The sequence below is a fragment of the Nannospalax galili genome, unplaced genomic scaffold (genome assembly GCF_000622305.1).
Source record: "Nannospalax galili isolate Female #2095 unplaced genomic scaffold, S.galili_v1.0 scaffold790, whole genome shotgun sequence".
NCBI classification, from domain to species: Eukaryota; Metazoa; Chordata; class Mammalia; order Rodentia; family Spalacidae; genus Nannospalax; species Nannospalax galili.
The window spans coordinates 161,869-176,604 of NW_008328334.1; the positions used below are offsets into that span (position 1 = coordinate 161,869).

The window sequence follows — 14,736 nt, forward strand, 5'->3', positions numbered from 1 at the left end:
TGACAAATGTTAATTTTCTGAGAAATGAGTAAGTTGGTATGTAAACAGTACACTGTTTTCAATAATAAAAAGAAATTAAGCTGAGGTACCCACTATCTGAAACTGGAAAATACATACTAAGTGAAAGAATTCAACATGAAAAGCTCATGCTGTTTTATTTGAATTATATAAAATTTCAAGACATTCACAGTAACAGAGAATAGAAAATAATAGACTAGAATGACTTATTGGACACAATTCCAATGGAAATGGTCCTGCCTCATGATGATCAAGAAGATACAGCAAAACATGCTCCAGCTTCTGGGTCGTGGCTCTCACAGCCTTTATGCAGGTGCGCTTGGTAGAGCTTCTGTGCAGCCCATCCATAAGAAAATGCATCTCTGACATGCACACCACACAATACTTCAGCTTCTGAGCTAGATGTTTACTACAGCTCAAGGAAATAGTTGAATCCTCTGTGTTTTGTATTCTGTGTCTACTTGATTATTCATTTTATCAATATTTATCTCATTAAGTTCCTCAAGTCTATCCCTTCCCATGTAGTCCCGTTGCTAAGACCATGTCCATGAGTTTAATCTGATCCTCTGCTATCACCTAGCATAGTCTAGCAGGTGCTTCAGGAGAAGTGGGTCACTAAAAGACTAGAAACTATGACCTTCGGACCATAAAAGAATACTCATTAACCTCAGATCAGATGAAGGATATCTATTCAAATTACATAAAGGAATCTTCAAACTAAACAGTTGCAAAGAAAAGAGACCAATTTGAAAATGGGCAAAAGATCATTTCAGATACCTAAGCACAGAAGATACAAAGATGGCATTCTGAATAGGCACATGAAAAGAAATTTATGATTATCACCAGGAAACTGAGGACTGAAACAGTAATGAAGTGCCAGTAGATACCTATTAGAAAAGATAATATCCAACCCAATGTGCAGCTAAGGATGTATGCAATGTATGACTCCTTATTGTGCATGAAATTTTAAAATACTGTGGCTATTTTTAAGATACTTGGTTAATTTATTGCAAACTTAATTTCAATTCATATGACTGAGCAGTCTTTCTACTAAACATTTATTCAATCAATACATAAGACTTGTTTCACACACAGAATTGTATATAAATATTTATGGCAGCTTTATTAATAATCACAAATAGCCATCCATATATGAATAAGGAAGATGTCAAAAACTCACAAAATAGGTGTATCTAGTGATAAGAAACAATACGAATGAGCTATCAAACCATAAAATGATAGAGAAACCCTAAATGAAGCCAATCTCAAAAGACTTCATACTGTATGATTGCTACTCTGTCAAACTCTGAAAAAGACAAAGCTACAGAGAAAGTAGTAAGACCAGAGCTATTACCAAAGAATAGGAAAGGAACAGGGATAAATGAATAGTAGAAAACAGGGAACATTTAAGATAATGAACTCTTTTGTGATTCTGCATTCATGAATGGAATCTCAGAAAAAGAGACAGACTGTGACAAGAGAATAGCACTGTATTCTAAATGTATGAGGCAACTTCACCACAGGAGTTTGTGGATGAAGTGTTAACCTAAGTAATGATTTGTCTGGTTACAGAAGAGAGTTGAAGACATACATAAGAGCTGATATTTGGATTAGTATACACAAGGATGTTTCCATATAGCTTGTTATATATTTTATTAAGTGTTAAATACTTTGACATACAACTGATTTAACTGGATATATTTAACATTTATGGTTGGATGAACTTGGATATATTTAGTATTCATGATTTGATGAACTTGAACTTATGATCAGATGTGATACCATCAACATCATCAAGGTAATTGATACTAACACTGCTTAAAAATTGTGTGTCTCATTGTTTTAATTTTTGTTTTTTGTTTTTTTCATGTTTTTTGTCATGAAGGCACTTAACATGAAATACACTCTCTTAAATTTTGATAAGCCAGGTAGAGTGAGATTGAGTCCAGCCCATTCTACATAGTGGATTTCAGGCCAGCTGGTGCTACAGGGAGACCCTGTTTCAAAAAACAAGCAAACAAACAAGCAAACAACCTCTGTCTCTCTGTCACTCTCTGTCTTTCTCTCTCTCTCTCTCTCTCTCTCTCTCTCTCTAAAAGTATTGTCAGCAAAAAGAACCATGTTGTAAAACAGATTTCATAGAGCTGTATCATCTTGCGTAATTGAATTCATGTAACCATTGAAAAATTTCTCCCAACTACCACCACTTGACACAGAACACCAGTAATTTATTGCATGCTGCTATGAGTTTGGCTTGACATATATACTTGAACCTGTAAAACTTCTTAAAGAAAAGGGAAAATATTGAAATTCATCTTGTGATGATTTCTTGACTATGACACCAAAAACACCGAAACAAAAGCAAAAATAGACAAGTGGAATTCTATCAAACCCAGGACCAAGTAGAGCTACATCAGACTTGGAAGTGCCTGCCTGTCATAGGAAGAACAGAGTGAGAAGGCAAGCTGTGGAGGGAGGAACATCTCTTTATTTCAATTTTTTTGCATTTAAAATGATTTGGCTGAGGTATAATTCACTTAACTTATAATTCATCGCCTAAATTATGCAATTCAGTGGTACTTAGTAGTATAATCACAGGGATAAACAATAATTTCTACTATACAATTTGAGAGGAACATTCATAACTTTAAAAAGAAACACCAAAAAACCTAACACTCCTCTGCTGCTCCAAATCATTTAGTCATAGAAAAATCGCTAACTTACTTTTCGCCTATGTAGATTTGTCTTTCTGCATATTTTGTAGGAATGAGATAGTATTTGCTTTTTTAATGAGTAGGTTCTTTTATTTACATAATGCTTGCAAAATTTATTTGTAATCTATTGTATTGTGTGAATGTATTATATTTTATTTATCCACCAAAAGTTTAGTGTTTGGATTGTTTCTACACTGAGATATAATGAACAATATTGCCATAAACAGTTGTGGCCAAAATTTATATATATATATGTGTGTGTGTGTGTGTGTATGTATGTATGTATGTATATATGTATGTATCAGTGGAATGCTTGTGAATGTTTTTTTCCTGAGTAAGAACACACCAAAGTCTGGAAGATAACACTCCAATTTGTGATAGTGGAAAATTATTTCTGGAAATGAAGGAGCAGTGGATGAAGAAGGACAGTGCTAGGACTCTATCTGCATTTTCACCATAAAAATATTTTCATGTATTTCTGGAATAATTTTAAATTTAAAATTTTTAAATAACTTTGCCCTCCCCCATCTCTTTCAAGTTCCACTTCTACCTCCCTAACCACCCAGCTTTGTGTTCTTTTTTTTTTTTTTTTTTTTTGGTCTCATGGTCTCATGTCCAATTTGTGTTGCCCAAATATTCTTGGGTGTGGAACCTGCTCCAAACCAAACAAGCCTAAGCAAAAAATGAGCAAGAAATTGAACACACATGTCATCCAAAAAAACATAGCAGATGGGTAACAGTTGCATACAAAGATGCTCACAGCGTCGATTATTAAGGAAATGATAAAACAGTAGGAGAAGCCACACCTCACACCCCTCAGAATAGTTATATAAAAAACTAGAGAATAGTGTGTGTTGATGAGGATATGGATAAGCAGAAGGAAGTTTCCTCAAAAACAGGTAAAACTATTGTATGACCCAACAAACTCACTTCTGAGTATAAACCAAAAGATTGACCTCAGAATCTGGAAAAGATTTCTGTATTTACATTTCCATTGTAACATTAGTCCCAATTATCAAAAATATTGACAGGAGTCAAATACCCATCACCAGAATAAATGGAAAAGGAAATGTGATATATACGTGTATGAACACTATCTTTAAAATGGGAAATCTTGACAGTATAACAGCATAGGTAAAACTTGAAGACATTATTCTAAGTGAAATAAGTTAGTCACTCAAGGATATACTTTAAAAATAAGGTATATTTAAATAGAGTGTATCCTTACACATAAGACATATAAATTTATTTAATCTGTCAGAGAGATTCCCAAAGAAATGATATTATAATAACAATTACAATATTATTTTTTTCATTTTCAGTAAAAATATGCAGTAAAATAAATCATAGCTCCCTTGAAAATGACTAAATTTTGGACCAAGGCATAAAATACACAATTGGGCCTGGAGCATTTTGCAGTAACTGAAAAGAAGAAGGCAGTCCTAAAAAATGGTAAACCATAGTGATGGAGCTCTGCAAAAGAATCCCAGGAGCCAAGTCTATGCTCTAACACAGTGGCCAAATCTGGGAGACAATTTGAACAGAAAATGCAAAACATAGTATTGAGTTATAATACAATGTATAAAATAACTATCCATAACTTTGTCCTGATATAGAGTGAATAACTTTGAAAGAAACCAGAATGTTATTAAGTACAGAATTTCAATTTACATAGATACTCTGCCTAAAAGGATTGGAGTGAATTCTCCACTCCTTAAGTGTGGTGTGAATGTAGTAACTTATTTTAGAGTAAGCTGTGGAAGGTTAAGGATAGGAAGTAGCTTTACAGTGGAGGAATCTAGAAATCTAGGTCACCCAATCGGGCGACCAAGACCAACACAAACAATCATAAACCAGGTTGGTAATGTTTTGAGCTCATTTGATCCTCACCCACCTAGCATTACCAGGTTAAAATCTGAACAAACCCGTGTAAGTCTAGCTCTTTCTCATGAGAAAAGCTGGTAAAGGAGAAACTTCACCCTAAATAACAGATAAAAACAATCCCAGCTTTCCAAGTCATCTAGATCTCATTATGTATCAGAAGTGATGCAATAGTGATTAAAACTCAAGAATTAAAAGGGTCTAGGAGAAAGTGTGTATGGCCATAAAATTTTAAATTTGAGTTTATCCAGAGTTTACAACACTCTCTTAGAAACCCTACATTGTTTCCATTAATTCATTTGGGCAAAAGAAAAAAGAACAAAGGTCAAAATTAAGTCAACAGAAAAGTGCTGCTGGTGAGGCAAGGTTCCTGGTCCTGAAATCAAGTGGTAGTGGAATTTAACGCAGGAAATGTAGAACAATATTCAGTGGTGGAAGATGGCATGGCCAGAAGATTCACTGAGAAATGCCGAAATGATTCACCAGTGCACGAAATATACAGTACAAACACCTATGGTGTTAGCATGGCTATACTATGTTGGAAATCACATATATTTCCTATTAAAGATTAAGAGTTATGAATTATCTGGTTTTAGTTGAAATCAATACTGCTTCAAAAATATCCCAGAGATGGTGGCAGACACCCATAATCCCAGAATGCTGGAGGCAGAGTCAGGTGGATCTGTATTATTTCAAGGACAACCTGGTCTATGCAGTGAGTTCTAATCCAGCCAGGGCTACCTAGTGAGACCCTGTCTCAAAAAAAAAAAAAAAAAAAAAAAAAAAACTATGGAGTGCAAATACGTGAGGACTTTGCAAACTTGTGAGAGAAGATAACTTAGCAAATATGACAGCTACCCATTATTTTTGAACAGAACAACAATCACTGTGCATGAGAAATCTATTTAAAAATAATTTATACCAAAAATCCAGTTTTCACATCAATTCTAGCACTTGGGAATTGGAGCTTAGAAAATTGCTGCATCATATGATAAAACAATTTCTACATATTTCTCTGGCAAGTCACATTTAGAGTCAGACAGCCCTATCAGAAACAGCTACCTATTTACTAACTTCTCACCAGTTCTGTTCAATTACTCCTTAAGTGTAAAAATATTTGAAAAGAAAATAAAAGGACTATCAATTGAATTTCAGATAATTGTTTCTTTGTAAGTAAAGATATATCAACGTATACTATTTTTTTTAACAACCATAAACCCAAAATTAGTCACTTTAATCTGTATATGTTAATGGAAGCTGAGCTCAGCTTCTAGTCTAAGAGCATTTTAGCTATGGCTTGCTGTAGTATGTACTCCAATCCTTTTCTCTTATTCTAGAAGCAATAATTCCATCTTTTCAGGGGCTATGTTTATTCACTACAGCAGCAAAACAATATTGTTCTTTCAACATTGGCCATTTTTTGAAACTGGAGAGATGCTTCAGTGGTTAAGAGAACTTGCTGCTCTTTCAGAGAACCAGAGATTTCTTCCCAGTATCCACATCAGATTGCTCACAACCACTTGCAATTCCTGCTCCAGCTAATCCAAGGCTCTCTTTTAGTTTCCTTCAGGCACTTTCCCCTTCCCTCCCAGGGACATACACATACACATAAAGACATTTTGAGAAAAGAAAGGCCGTGTTGTTTCATATTGCATTTGCTTATTCCCTGACTGCTTTAGCATCCTCTAAATCTGGTTTGTGCTTCACAAAATCCAGGCAGCTCTCCCGTATGCTCCACGCCACATGTCCTGGAAAAGTGTGGCACTTTTTCCTAATTGAAATTACCTATGCTAGTCACAAGATGTTTAAATCTGGTATATAAAGAGATAGTCAAACTGTTTTGATCGAAGAAATGTTATGGTTCAGAATCCAGGAATGATAAGTAACATGTTTCATGTTGTATATAGAGAGTTGGGCTGTAATAAGAGGGAGAGTAAAGCCTTTCTAAGAACGGCAACGGCAGTTAGAGATACATGGTAGTGCTGGTTCCTGGTTTCTGTTGTTTCTGAGATTAACATCACCTGCCCTTCTTTATACTCCTACATCGTTCCACATTTCCAGAAACGAACGACTGATGACGTTTTGACCTAAACGTCATGCCAGCAGGTTTTGACTCTTTGCAACCAAGCGAAGATCAGACAACTAAGTATAGGCAGCACTTTATGCTGTGTGTTTGTGCCGGGGGGGGGGGCTGGTTTTGTTTTCTTTATTTTGTTTCTGAGACAGGGTGTCCCTGTAGCCCCAACTGGCCTGGAATTTGCTGTTGATGAGACAGACTGGCCTCCATCTCAGAGATCTGCCTGCTTCTGCCTCCTGAGCAAGGGTAAAGGCATGCGCCACCACACAGGTATTTATGCTGCAGTTTTTTACTGCAGGAACTTGATAGATGTAGTGTCCTTATTTTTTAGTTTTTCATCAGGCATTCAACCTAAGCCTGCTCTCCAAATCACACAAGACTTTTAAAGCATGCTTACACTCAAAATATAACAGGATTGACTTTATCACAGAATCAAATGGAATTTGAGCATCTCTAAAAGTGTTTTAAAAACAAGACAAAGCAAGAATTTCAGTAGAAATACTCTTGAAAACTGTGTGTGTGTTTGTGTGTGTGCGTTTTCTTGAAGAATCAAACAGTAGCATGTGGTATGTTGTGTGACAAAATATATATAACACTGCTTCTGACTAAAAATGAAATATGTTCTAGAATTTTCATTGTGTCAAGAGAAAATAGATGATAAACTTTGTCAGTGTTATTTATTACCATATTATTAATGTCAAGACTACCCATGATTTTTTGCTTGCCAATATTGTGATTTGGCAATTCCTGGCCTCCAGAATTATGACAAAAATTTCTATTCCTTCAAAGTACTTCAGTCTTGGGCTTTCTGTCTTAGCAATGAAAATTGGATTAAGACAATTATGTACACAACTTAAACTCAGAGTGTTTCAAATTGCATCTGTACATCACTCATTTGCACTGGACATTGATGCTTTAGAGAGTCAAGAGTTCTGAATCCAAATTGTTCCCAGTGGTCAAGTTGTGCTATTTAGCCAATCTATGAGTCCATCCTCAAAAATTAGATTTATAATGAAATAGGGCTTTGGAGGGTAGTAGATTAGCAAAGATGGTGACCTTCTGACAGAGAATACTGCCAAGCAGCAGCTCCAGCCTCTGCCGTTAGTCAAGGGGCCTTCTTGCAGGTCTTAGCAAATGAGCAGACAGATTCTTCAGCAGTGACCATCAAAGATCTCTGTTAAGTGCCACTGCCATAAGTTCAGCAGTCCCTCTGAAGTGCTCTGAAGGCAAGAATTGGGTAAACTGCACAAAATTAGTGTGTGAAGCCTGGTATGGTGGCTTAGGCCTCCAATTCAGTCACTTGGAAGACTGAGACAAGAGGATCAAGAGTTCAAGGCCAACCTCAGCTACACAGCAAAGTCAAGGCCACTTTCTACTACATGAGACACTAGCACAAAAAAATAGGAACAAACAAAAAATTATTGTATGAGGGTTTGAGAAATTTACGCATGAGCTTAAACTCTCTAGCCTGCCTGGCACCCAATATCGCCTCTAAGAACCACCTGAGAACTGCTTTCCTGAAGTAGAAAAATGCTGCTCAGAAGAAATAAAGGGAGACTTGGGCGACGGAAGTGATTTTCAATTGAACCAGACAAAAATTATACAATATTGTTCTACATGGACCTAAATTGCGTATATTGTCTCTTTATAATGATGTACATTGAGATCATCACCCTAGTCAAAACCAGGGGATTTCTTAAATTATTTGAGTGAGTGATGTTTCCTGCTGGCCTGGCTTTCCTTCCTGGCCCTCTGGCATATATGGCTCAGCAGCAGAACGTGCTCCTTTGCCTCCTCTTCCCTTGCTCTGTCATCCTTTTCATTGTTTATTTCCTTTCACCTTTGAGTCCCAAGGGGAAATCATCTCTTTCCACAGTTGCATGTGTTTTTCCATATCTCTTCCCTTTTAGATGTGGATCTTTAAATCACTTTGAAACAGGAAATGTCTCACTCCCTGCTGAAGGCCATTTCCCTCATTGTGTAAAAGTGTTGGCTCATCACTTAAAGGCAATTTTCTGTGAAAATCCTTTGAAACACATAACTCCAAACACTGAGGAAAGATGAACTGAAGAACTAAGGAAGGGAGTGGCTGGAATGTGAGATATTTCTATTCTCCACACTGTGGCTGTCTGCTTATCTAACAGAAAACCTGCTTAGGATATTAGTTACAAAACAAATATCATAGGAACTAAGGAGGGGATTTCTGAAAATGTTTCCTTTTTGAAAGGGGGATCAAGCAAGGAGGAAGAGAAATCCGAAAATAAAATTTGTATTAACAATGTGAACAGAAAAATGCATGCACATTAAAATATAATTAGCTCCGACTGAGAAAGAAAGATAACTGAGTGATTTAGAAAGCCCAACTACACGTGAAATGTGTGTTCTTTGTGATATTGAAACCACTTTCTTTTCATTCATTTTTAAGTTGCATCTAAAATCCTGGATTTCAGCATGACATTTTCATATATGCACATCATTGTGCCTTGTTCATGTTCCACCCTCACTGTCCTGTCTTGTTCTCTGCCAACATATTTAAATCTAGAGTCCACATAGCAGAGAAAATACGAATCCATATTAATTAGCGTTTAAATGTCTCAGTTATTTCCTTTTTACCTCATATTTTTCAAAGCTAAAAGAAGACTGACCTGCATCGTTGAGTATTCTTAAATGTATATTCTAAGGATGTGTTTATCTAAAACTCTGAGTGCTTCATACACATGTTTTAAATGGTAAACTCAGAATATGTGGACAGCTGCAGGTGTGTGCATACCAAATGTCACAGAAATTTGAATGTGGAAGTTTGCATGATTCCCATTAGCCTAGAGATACATCTACATTGACTATTTATTAGATGTGTTTGTGTTCTGTATTTCAGGACTGATTTATATGATGAAGAGAGACCATGTTTTTTGGACTTCTATGTGCCTACTGCTTAGTGTTGCCTTTGAGCCTCTTCATGCTGCGTCTGAGGAAGAGGAAGATGCAAATATTACAGGTAATGTGCTGCAAAGATTGGTCTAGTTTTCTCTAGTCAAAACTCTCAACTTCATATAAAATTTGTATTTTTATTATGTATGTAAGCATTTTTTTAACCAAAGTACAATGTTTATCTTAAGAAAAATCTGTAAGATGACCTGTATCTAATAGGTTAGTTTTGAGACTCTGTCCGAAGTCATGTTTTAGCAATAACAACATCTTGTCTAAGATAATAAACCCAGGACTAGCTCTGGGATATTGCAAGAAACAAGTGCAAAAGGAAATTCTCTATGGCCAAATTCACCTTCCAGCTAGGAAAAGCATGAAAAGGAGAGAAAGAGCCAGGTGTAGGAACCTTCAGCCATCCCCTCCTTGCCAGTGTTTTCAAAATAAGAATTTCTGAGAGGAAACTTATGTAGGTATCTAATGGAAAAGGAAATCAAATAATCTAGCAATGTGAGTTCCAGTCCTATAAACTGTGTCCAAAAGAAAATTGTTAAAATAATGAAAATTAAGAAAATACTGTGTAGTGATAATTATAGATTTCTACTTTTCCCCAAAGTAACATGTCGTACAAAATTATTGCTAGAACTCAAATTATTAGCAATAAAACTTATTAACAATGTGATAACTTCTAGTATTTATTTACTAGTTTAAACATGAAATAAATTCCCAGAAATATCATCTCATTTCACATATTTAATTGCTCTTTAAAGTGATTTTTTCCAATGCATTTTTCTTTAACAAAAGTTGGATAAAGTTTTTAAAAAGTTGAAAATAAGGATGGTGAGACAGAACAAGGATGACTGGAGGCAGGTTTTAAGGATTTCACAGCTTCATAGAGGATTTCAATGAGTGATTGAAGGACAGAGGGATGCATAGATGGTGTTGCTAAAACAAAGGAAAGGGAGACTTGTCCAAATAATCTGAGATCTTGGCATGAGAAAACAGTGTCACAAAATTTCCTGGCAATGGGTCATTCTTAAAAATATTTTATTATTTTTATTTTATGTGTACGAGTGTATTGCCTGCATGTATGTGAGTGCACCTGTGTCGTGCAGTGCCACAGAGGTCAGAAGAGGGTGTCAGATTCCCCTGGAGTTCAACTGGAGTTAAGGATGGTTCATAGCCACCATGTGGGTGTTGGGAATCAAACCTGAGTCCTCTGCAAGAGCACTCAGTGTTCTTAACCACTGAGCCATCTCTCCAGCCCCAATGGATCATTTTTTTTAAACAAAGTGAAAATAAAATGTTCCATTTGAGAACAAGTGAGTTTTAGTTCTTTCTTGGGTTCAAAAGGGGATGAACTAAAACAATACTATTTTGAAGGATATGGATGTAAAAAACGTGGAAGAAAACATCAAAGTAAACGTAGGCAATTTAATCTTGGGAAGAGTTAGGTAAGTGGATCCAAGAGTTCCTAGTATCTTCCTAATTCAGTCTTCCTCTACTAGCTCAGAAACAGTGGGTTCTGGATGCTGTTGCTGCTGCCAGAGGCATTAAGAAGCCAGATGTAATTCCAGAAAAAATAAAAAAAGCCTAAAATCACAAATGGCATGAAACTTGCATGGAAAAAACAAGATCTTTGATTCGAGGATCTTGTTTGTTTGTTTAGGTGGTTGTAAGTTTTTTGTTTGTTTGAAGATCTCTGCTGAGTTTCCACTCTTTTGGCACAATCTTATCTAGTGATGTTTTTGTTTCCATTTAGTTGTGTTTATTCTTACACTACACAGTTCCCTCTTATCTCTAAATCAGCCTAATTTGGGAGATAGGGTTTTTCATGTGATGCGAAAAATATATACCATTTCATAGAAAGATAATGATTTATTTAAATAGAACATAATTTAGGAAAATATATAGACTTTAACTTCTCTCACAGTTAACAGTAGACTTTAAAAAAATCCATTCCAACCAGCAGGGGTGATGAGATAGAATCATTTGATAAGAAAAAAAAAAAGGTAATAACAGCATAAGTGATAATCTTTAAACCAATCCTTTGGGCCAGGGGAGAAGATTGAAGGACAATTTAAAGGAAGGTTGATACATTTCATAAGGTTACCAATGTGGCATGCTAAGTTTGAAGATGTGGTTTGTTATTCCATACCTTTTTGGAATTAAGTTATTTAAATTCTCTAACTGCTAACATCCTAAAATATAAATAAGTAGTGTAAATAACTAACTACTTCAGTATAGCTGTTACATAAACTACATGAAGACATCTGCTACTTTTTCCTATATCTTCCTTTCTAGAGGAATCTATTCCTTTAGTCAGAGAGGAAAGAAATATATGAATCCTGAGACAGTAGGTTACCTGAACCCCATAGATTCATAATTTGTAGGAGAGTAGTAGTCTAATAGTCAAGGCATGGCAATGACTTCAACCACCCCATATTCTGCTAAGCCTTTTGTCTGATATCCCAGGACATAGGAATGGGCAGCCAAGATTGTCATCCTCAGAGTAGGAGACACAAAATATATGAAATAAATGGTAAAGATGAATAAATATAAATTATAATTATATTTACCTTGTTGCATTATATTAAATTCCTGCTATATTAGTCTACAAATTTTCTACTTTCATGAATGCAGGGGGATAGTCCTTATCTCTATAGACAGTTTCCTCAATTCCAAGTCTAAGAAAGTATTTTTCTCTTCTTGGGAGCTGGAGAGATGGCTTGGTGATTAAGAACACTAGTTGTTCTTGCAGAAGACCTGGGTTCGGATCCCAGCACCCACATGGTAGCTCACAACTGTCCGTAACTCCAGTTCCAGGGGATCTGATGGGCTCTTTAGTCTTCCATGGGCATTGTACGACATGGGTGCACTTATCTACATGCAGGCAATACATGCATACACATAAAATAAAATAATAAATAAAATATTTTTTTCAAAAGGAAATATCGTTCTTGATCTTGATCTCTATTAGTTATTCTGCTGTGCACTCGAGAAGCACCATGAACTCCTGAAATAAGCTCCTCAGTAAATCTTAATTATAACATGCTCCATGAATGGGGGCCCACCATTCATTTATAGTTATATCTGCAACAACAGCCCTGTGCCTGATAAATATGTGCTGAGTACAAAATTTCAATATTCAAAAAGATTATCCAAGTAATAAATGAAAACAAAATCAAGCATCCATTTCCTTCGAGTCAAGTGGATGAATGTCAGAAAGCACCAGAACACCCTTCCCTTTCAGGGATGACTTGTTCAAGTGTAATAAGCTCAGTGCATAGGATACACTGATATGCAGTTTGTATAAGAAGTTCATTAAAACAGAAACCATAAAGACCAATCAAATATTGGCAAAATATAGGCAATAAAAATTGATGGTGTTTTTTTTTTTATGCAACTACCATGAAATCAGTTGAAATAATGTCCAGCTTTACAAAGTAAATTTACAGAAAGAATGTTGTTGAGTGGAAATTATGTTATTAAATCTACTTAATCAGATGCCATTTTAGGTATCTCAGCCATACAGGTTTATTACAATACTCTCAAACTAAGATTGTGCAATGTCTTCTGTAAAAATAGTTTTATCTTTTTTATCATTTAATTATGTAAATTTGTGCAATTTAGATTCTGTAGTGTTTTGCTATAAGATGTAGATAATGCCTATACCACAAATACATGACCATTAGATGATATTATAACAAAGTTCTAGGAAGTTGTAATTAGTAAAATTAGCTACTGTTTTCACTACTAGAACATAGACAATTTAAAAAAAAAAAAAAAAAAAAAAACTCTTTGCTTTTGTGGTGCATTCTCACCCCCTTGTGACAAGTTGTCAAATAGCAGGCTGCACTTGGATAGGGTGTTTACTGAATACAGAAGATGCAAGAGATTTGAGCTACTGGTCCAATATATTAAGTAAAACATTACGAATCATCAGTAAACAGTGGTCTTATATAAATTACTGACATGAATTTCTTATATAAATATTAGACATGGATTTCCTAAACATATTTGGTTACTCAGGTATGAGGTGGCTTCCTATGTTCTCTGGGTGTAAATCTGTACAAAAGATGTCTGTCTAAAATATTAATAGCTATTTGGAGATTGAAATGTTATAAAGTAACATTAATTTGGGACTGAAGATCATCATATTTTAAGTGTTACAAGAATTTTACAGCTAATGGCTTAAAGTGTAAGATTCCATATACCAGCATATATTTATTTCTGACTCATTTATTAGAATTATTTAAGTGGAGTCTGAGGTCTGATTCAGAGATCATATACTTATAGGAGTGAAATATCAAAGTTTTATCAATCTCTCGAAGTGTGTCCAGAGCCTAGACACTCATCATGTGAGCTCTGTTATACTAACAGTTTGCATCCTTATGTCAGAGACACTAGTGTCTTTATGTAGAATTCTAGATTCTTACAAATTACTCAAATTATCAGTTTTTCTTAACACAGAGAACACGAACAGAATTTATAATATTCATAAATGCACTATTCAGAAAAAGTATTTAGAGATTTTGAAATAAATTTGATATTTCCAACTTCAGTGATAAAAGAAGTGATTTTCACAACTTATTTTAATACATATGAGTATTTATCTATGGAATATGTTTTAGGCAACTTTCTAGATGCCAGCTTATTTATGTCACAAATGTATATAGAAAAACTACTTGTGCATATAATTTAACAAAAAAAACCTTTGAAGAAATTGTAAAATATATAAGGAAAATGATATTTTAAATCTTTGCAGGAGCCATCTTGATAGGTAAGTGACAGAAACATTCATTAAGTCTGAAAGACCATTTTATAAAGTCAACGATATTTTAAACAAATCAAATGTAAAAATTAAAAATGAGAAAAATGATATTAAAAATATACATATTAATCCAAATTAACATAAATGTTGTTTTATATATATATTACAGTACATATACGATGTAGAATTAGGGGCTTTGTTATTGCCAAAAATGTTTTATCTCTATAAGTAAACACAAAACATATATCTTGCCAACCCAATATAATCTCAAAAAGTTAGAAACATATATGTTACATTATACTGGATTTATTCATGAGACTAACATTACTGAGATATGGCTCATAAATATT

The 14,736-nt window shown here is 34.9% G+C and overlaps 1 protein-coding gene across 7 annotated transcripts in view; it reads left to right on the forward strand.

The window, feature by feature from the left end:
* Positions 1 to 14,736, forward strand: part of Tfpi (tissue factor pathway inhibitor) — a 74,585-nt gene that overhangs the window by 27,157 nt on the left and 32,692 nt on the right. For all 7 annotated transcript variants that reach the window (XM_008826735.3, XM_029559094.1, XM_029559163.1 and 4 more), the window contains exon 2: positions 9,566 to 9,685. In XM_008826735.3, the coding sequence (XP_008824957.1) occupies positions 9,577 to 9,685 (109 nt within the window). In that variant the 5' untranslated portion in view covers positions 9,566 to 9,576. The remainder of the gene's footprint in view (positions 1 to 9,565; positions 9,686 to 14,736) is intronic.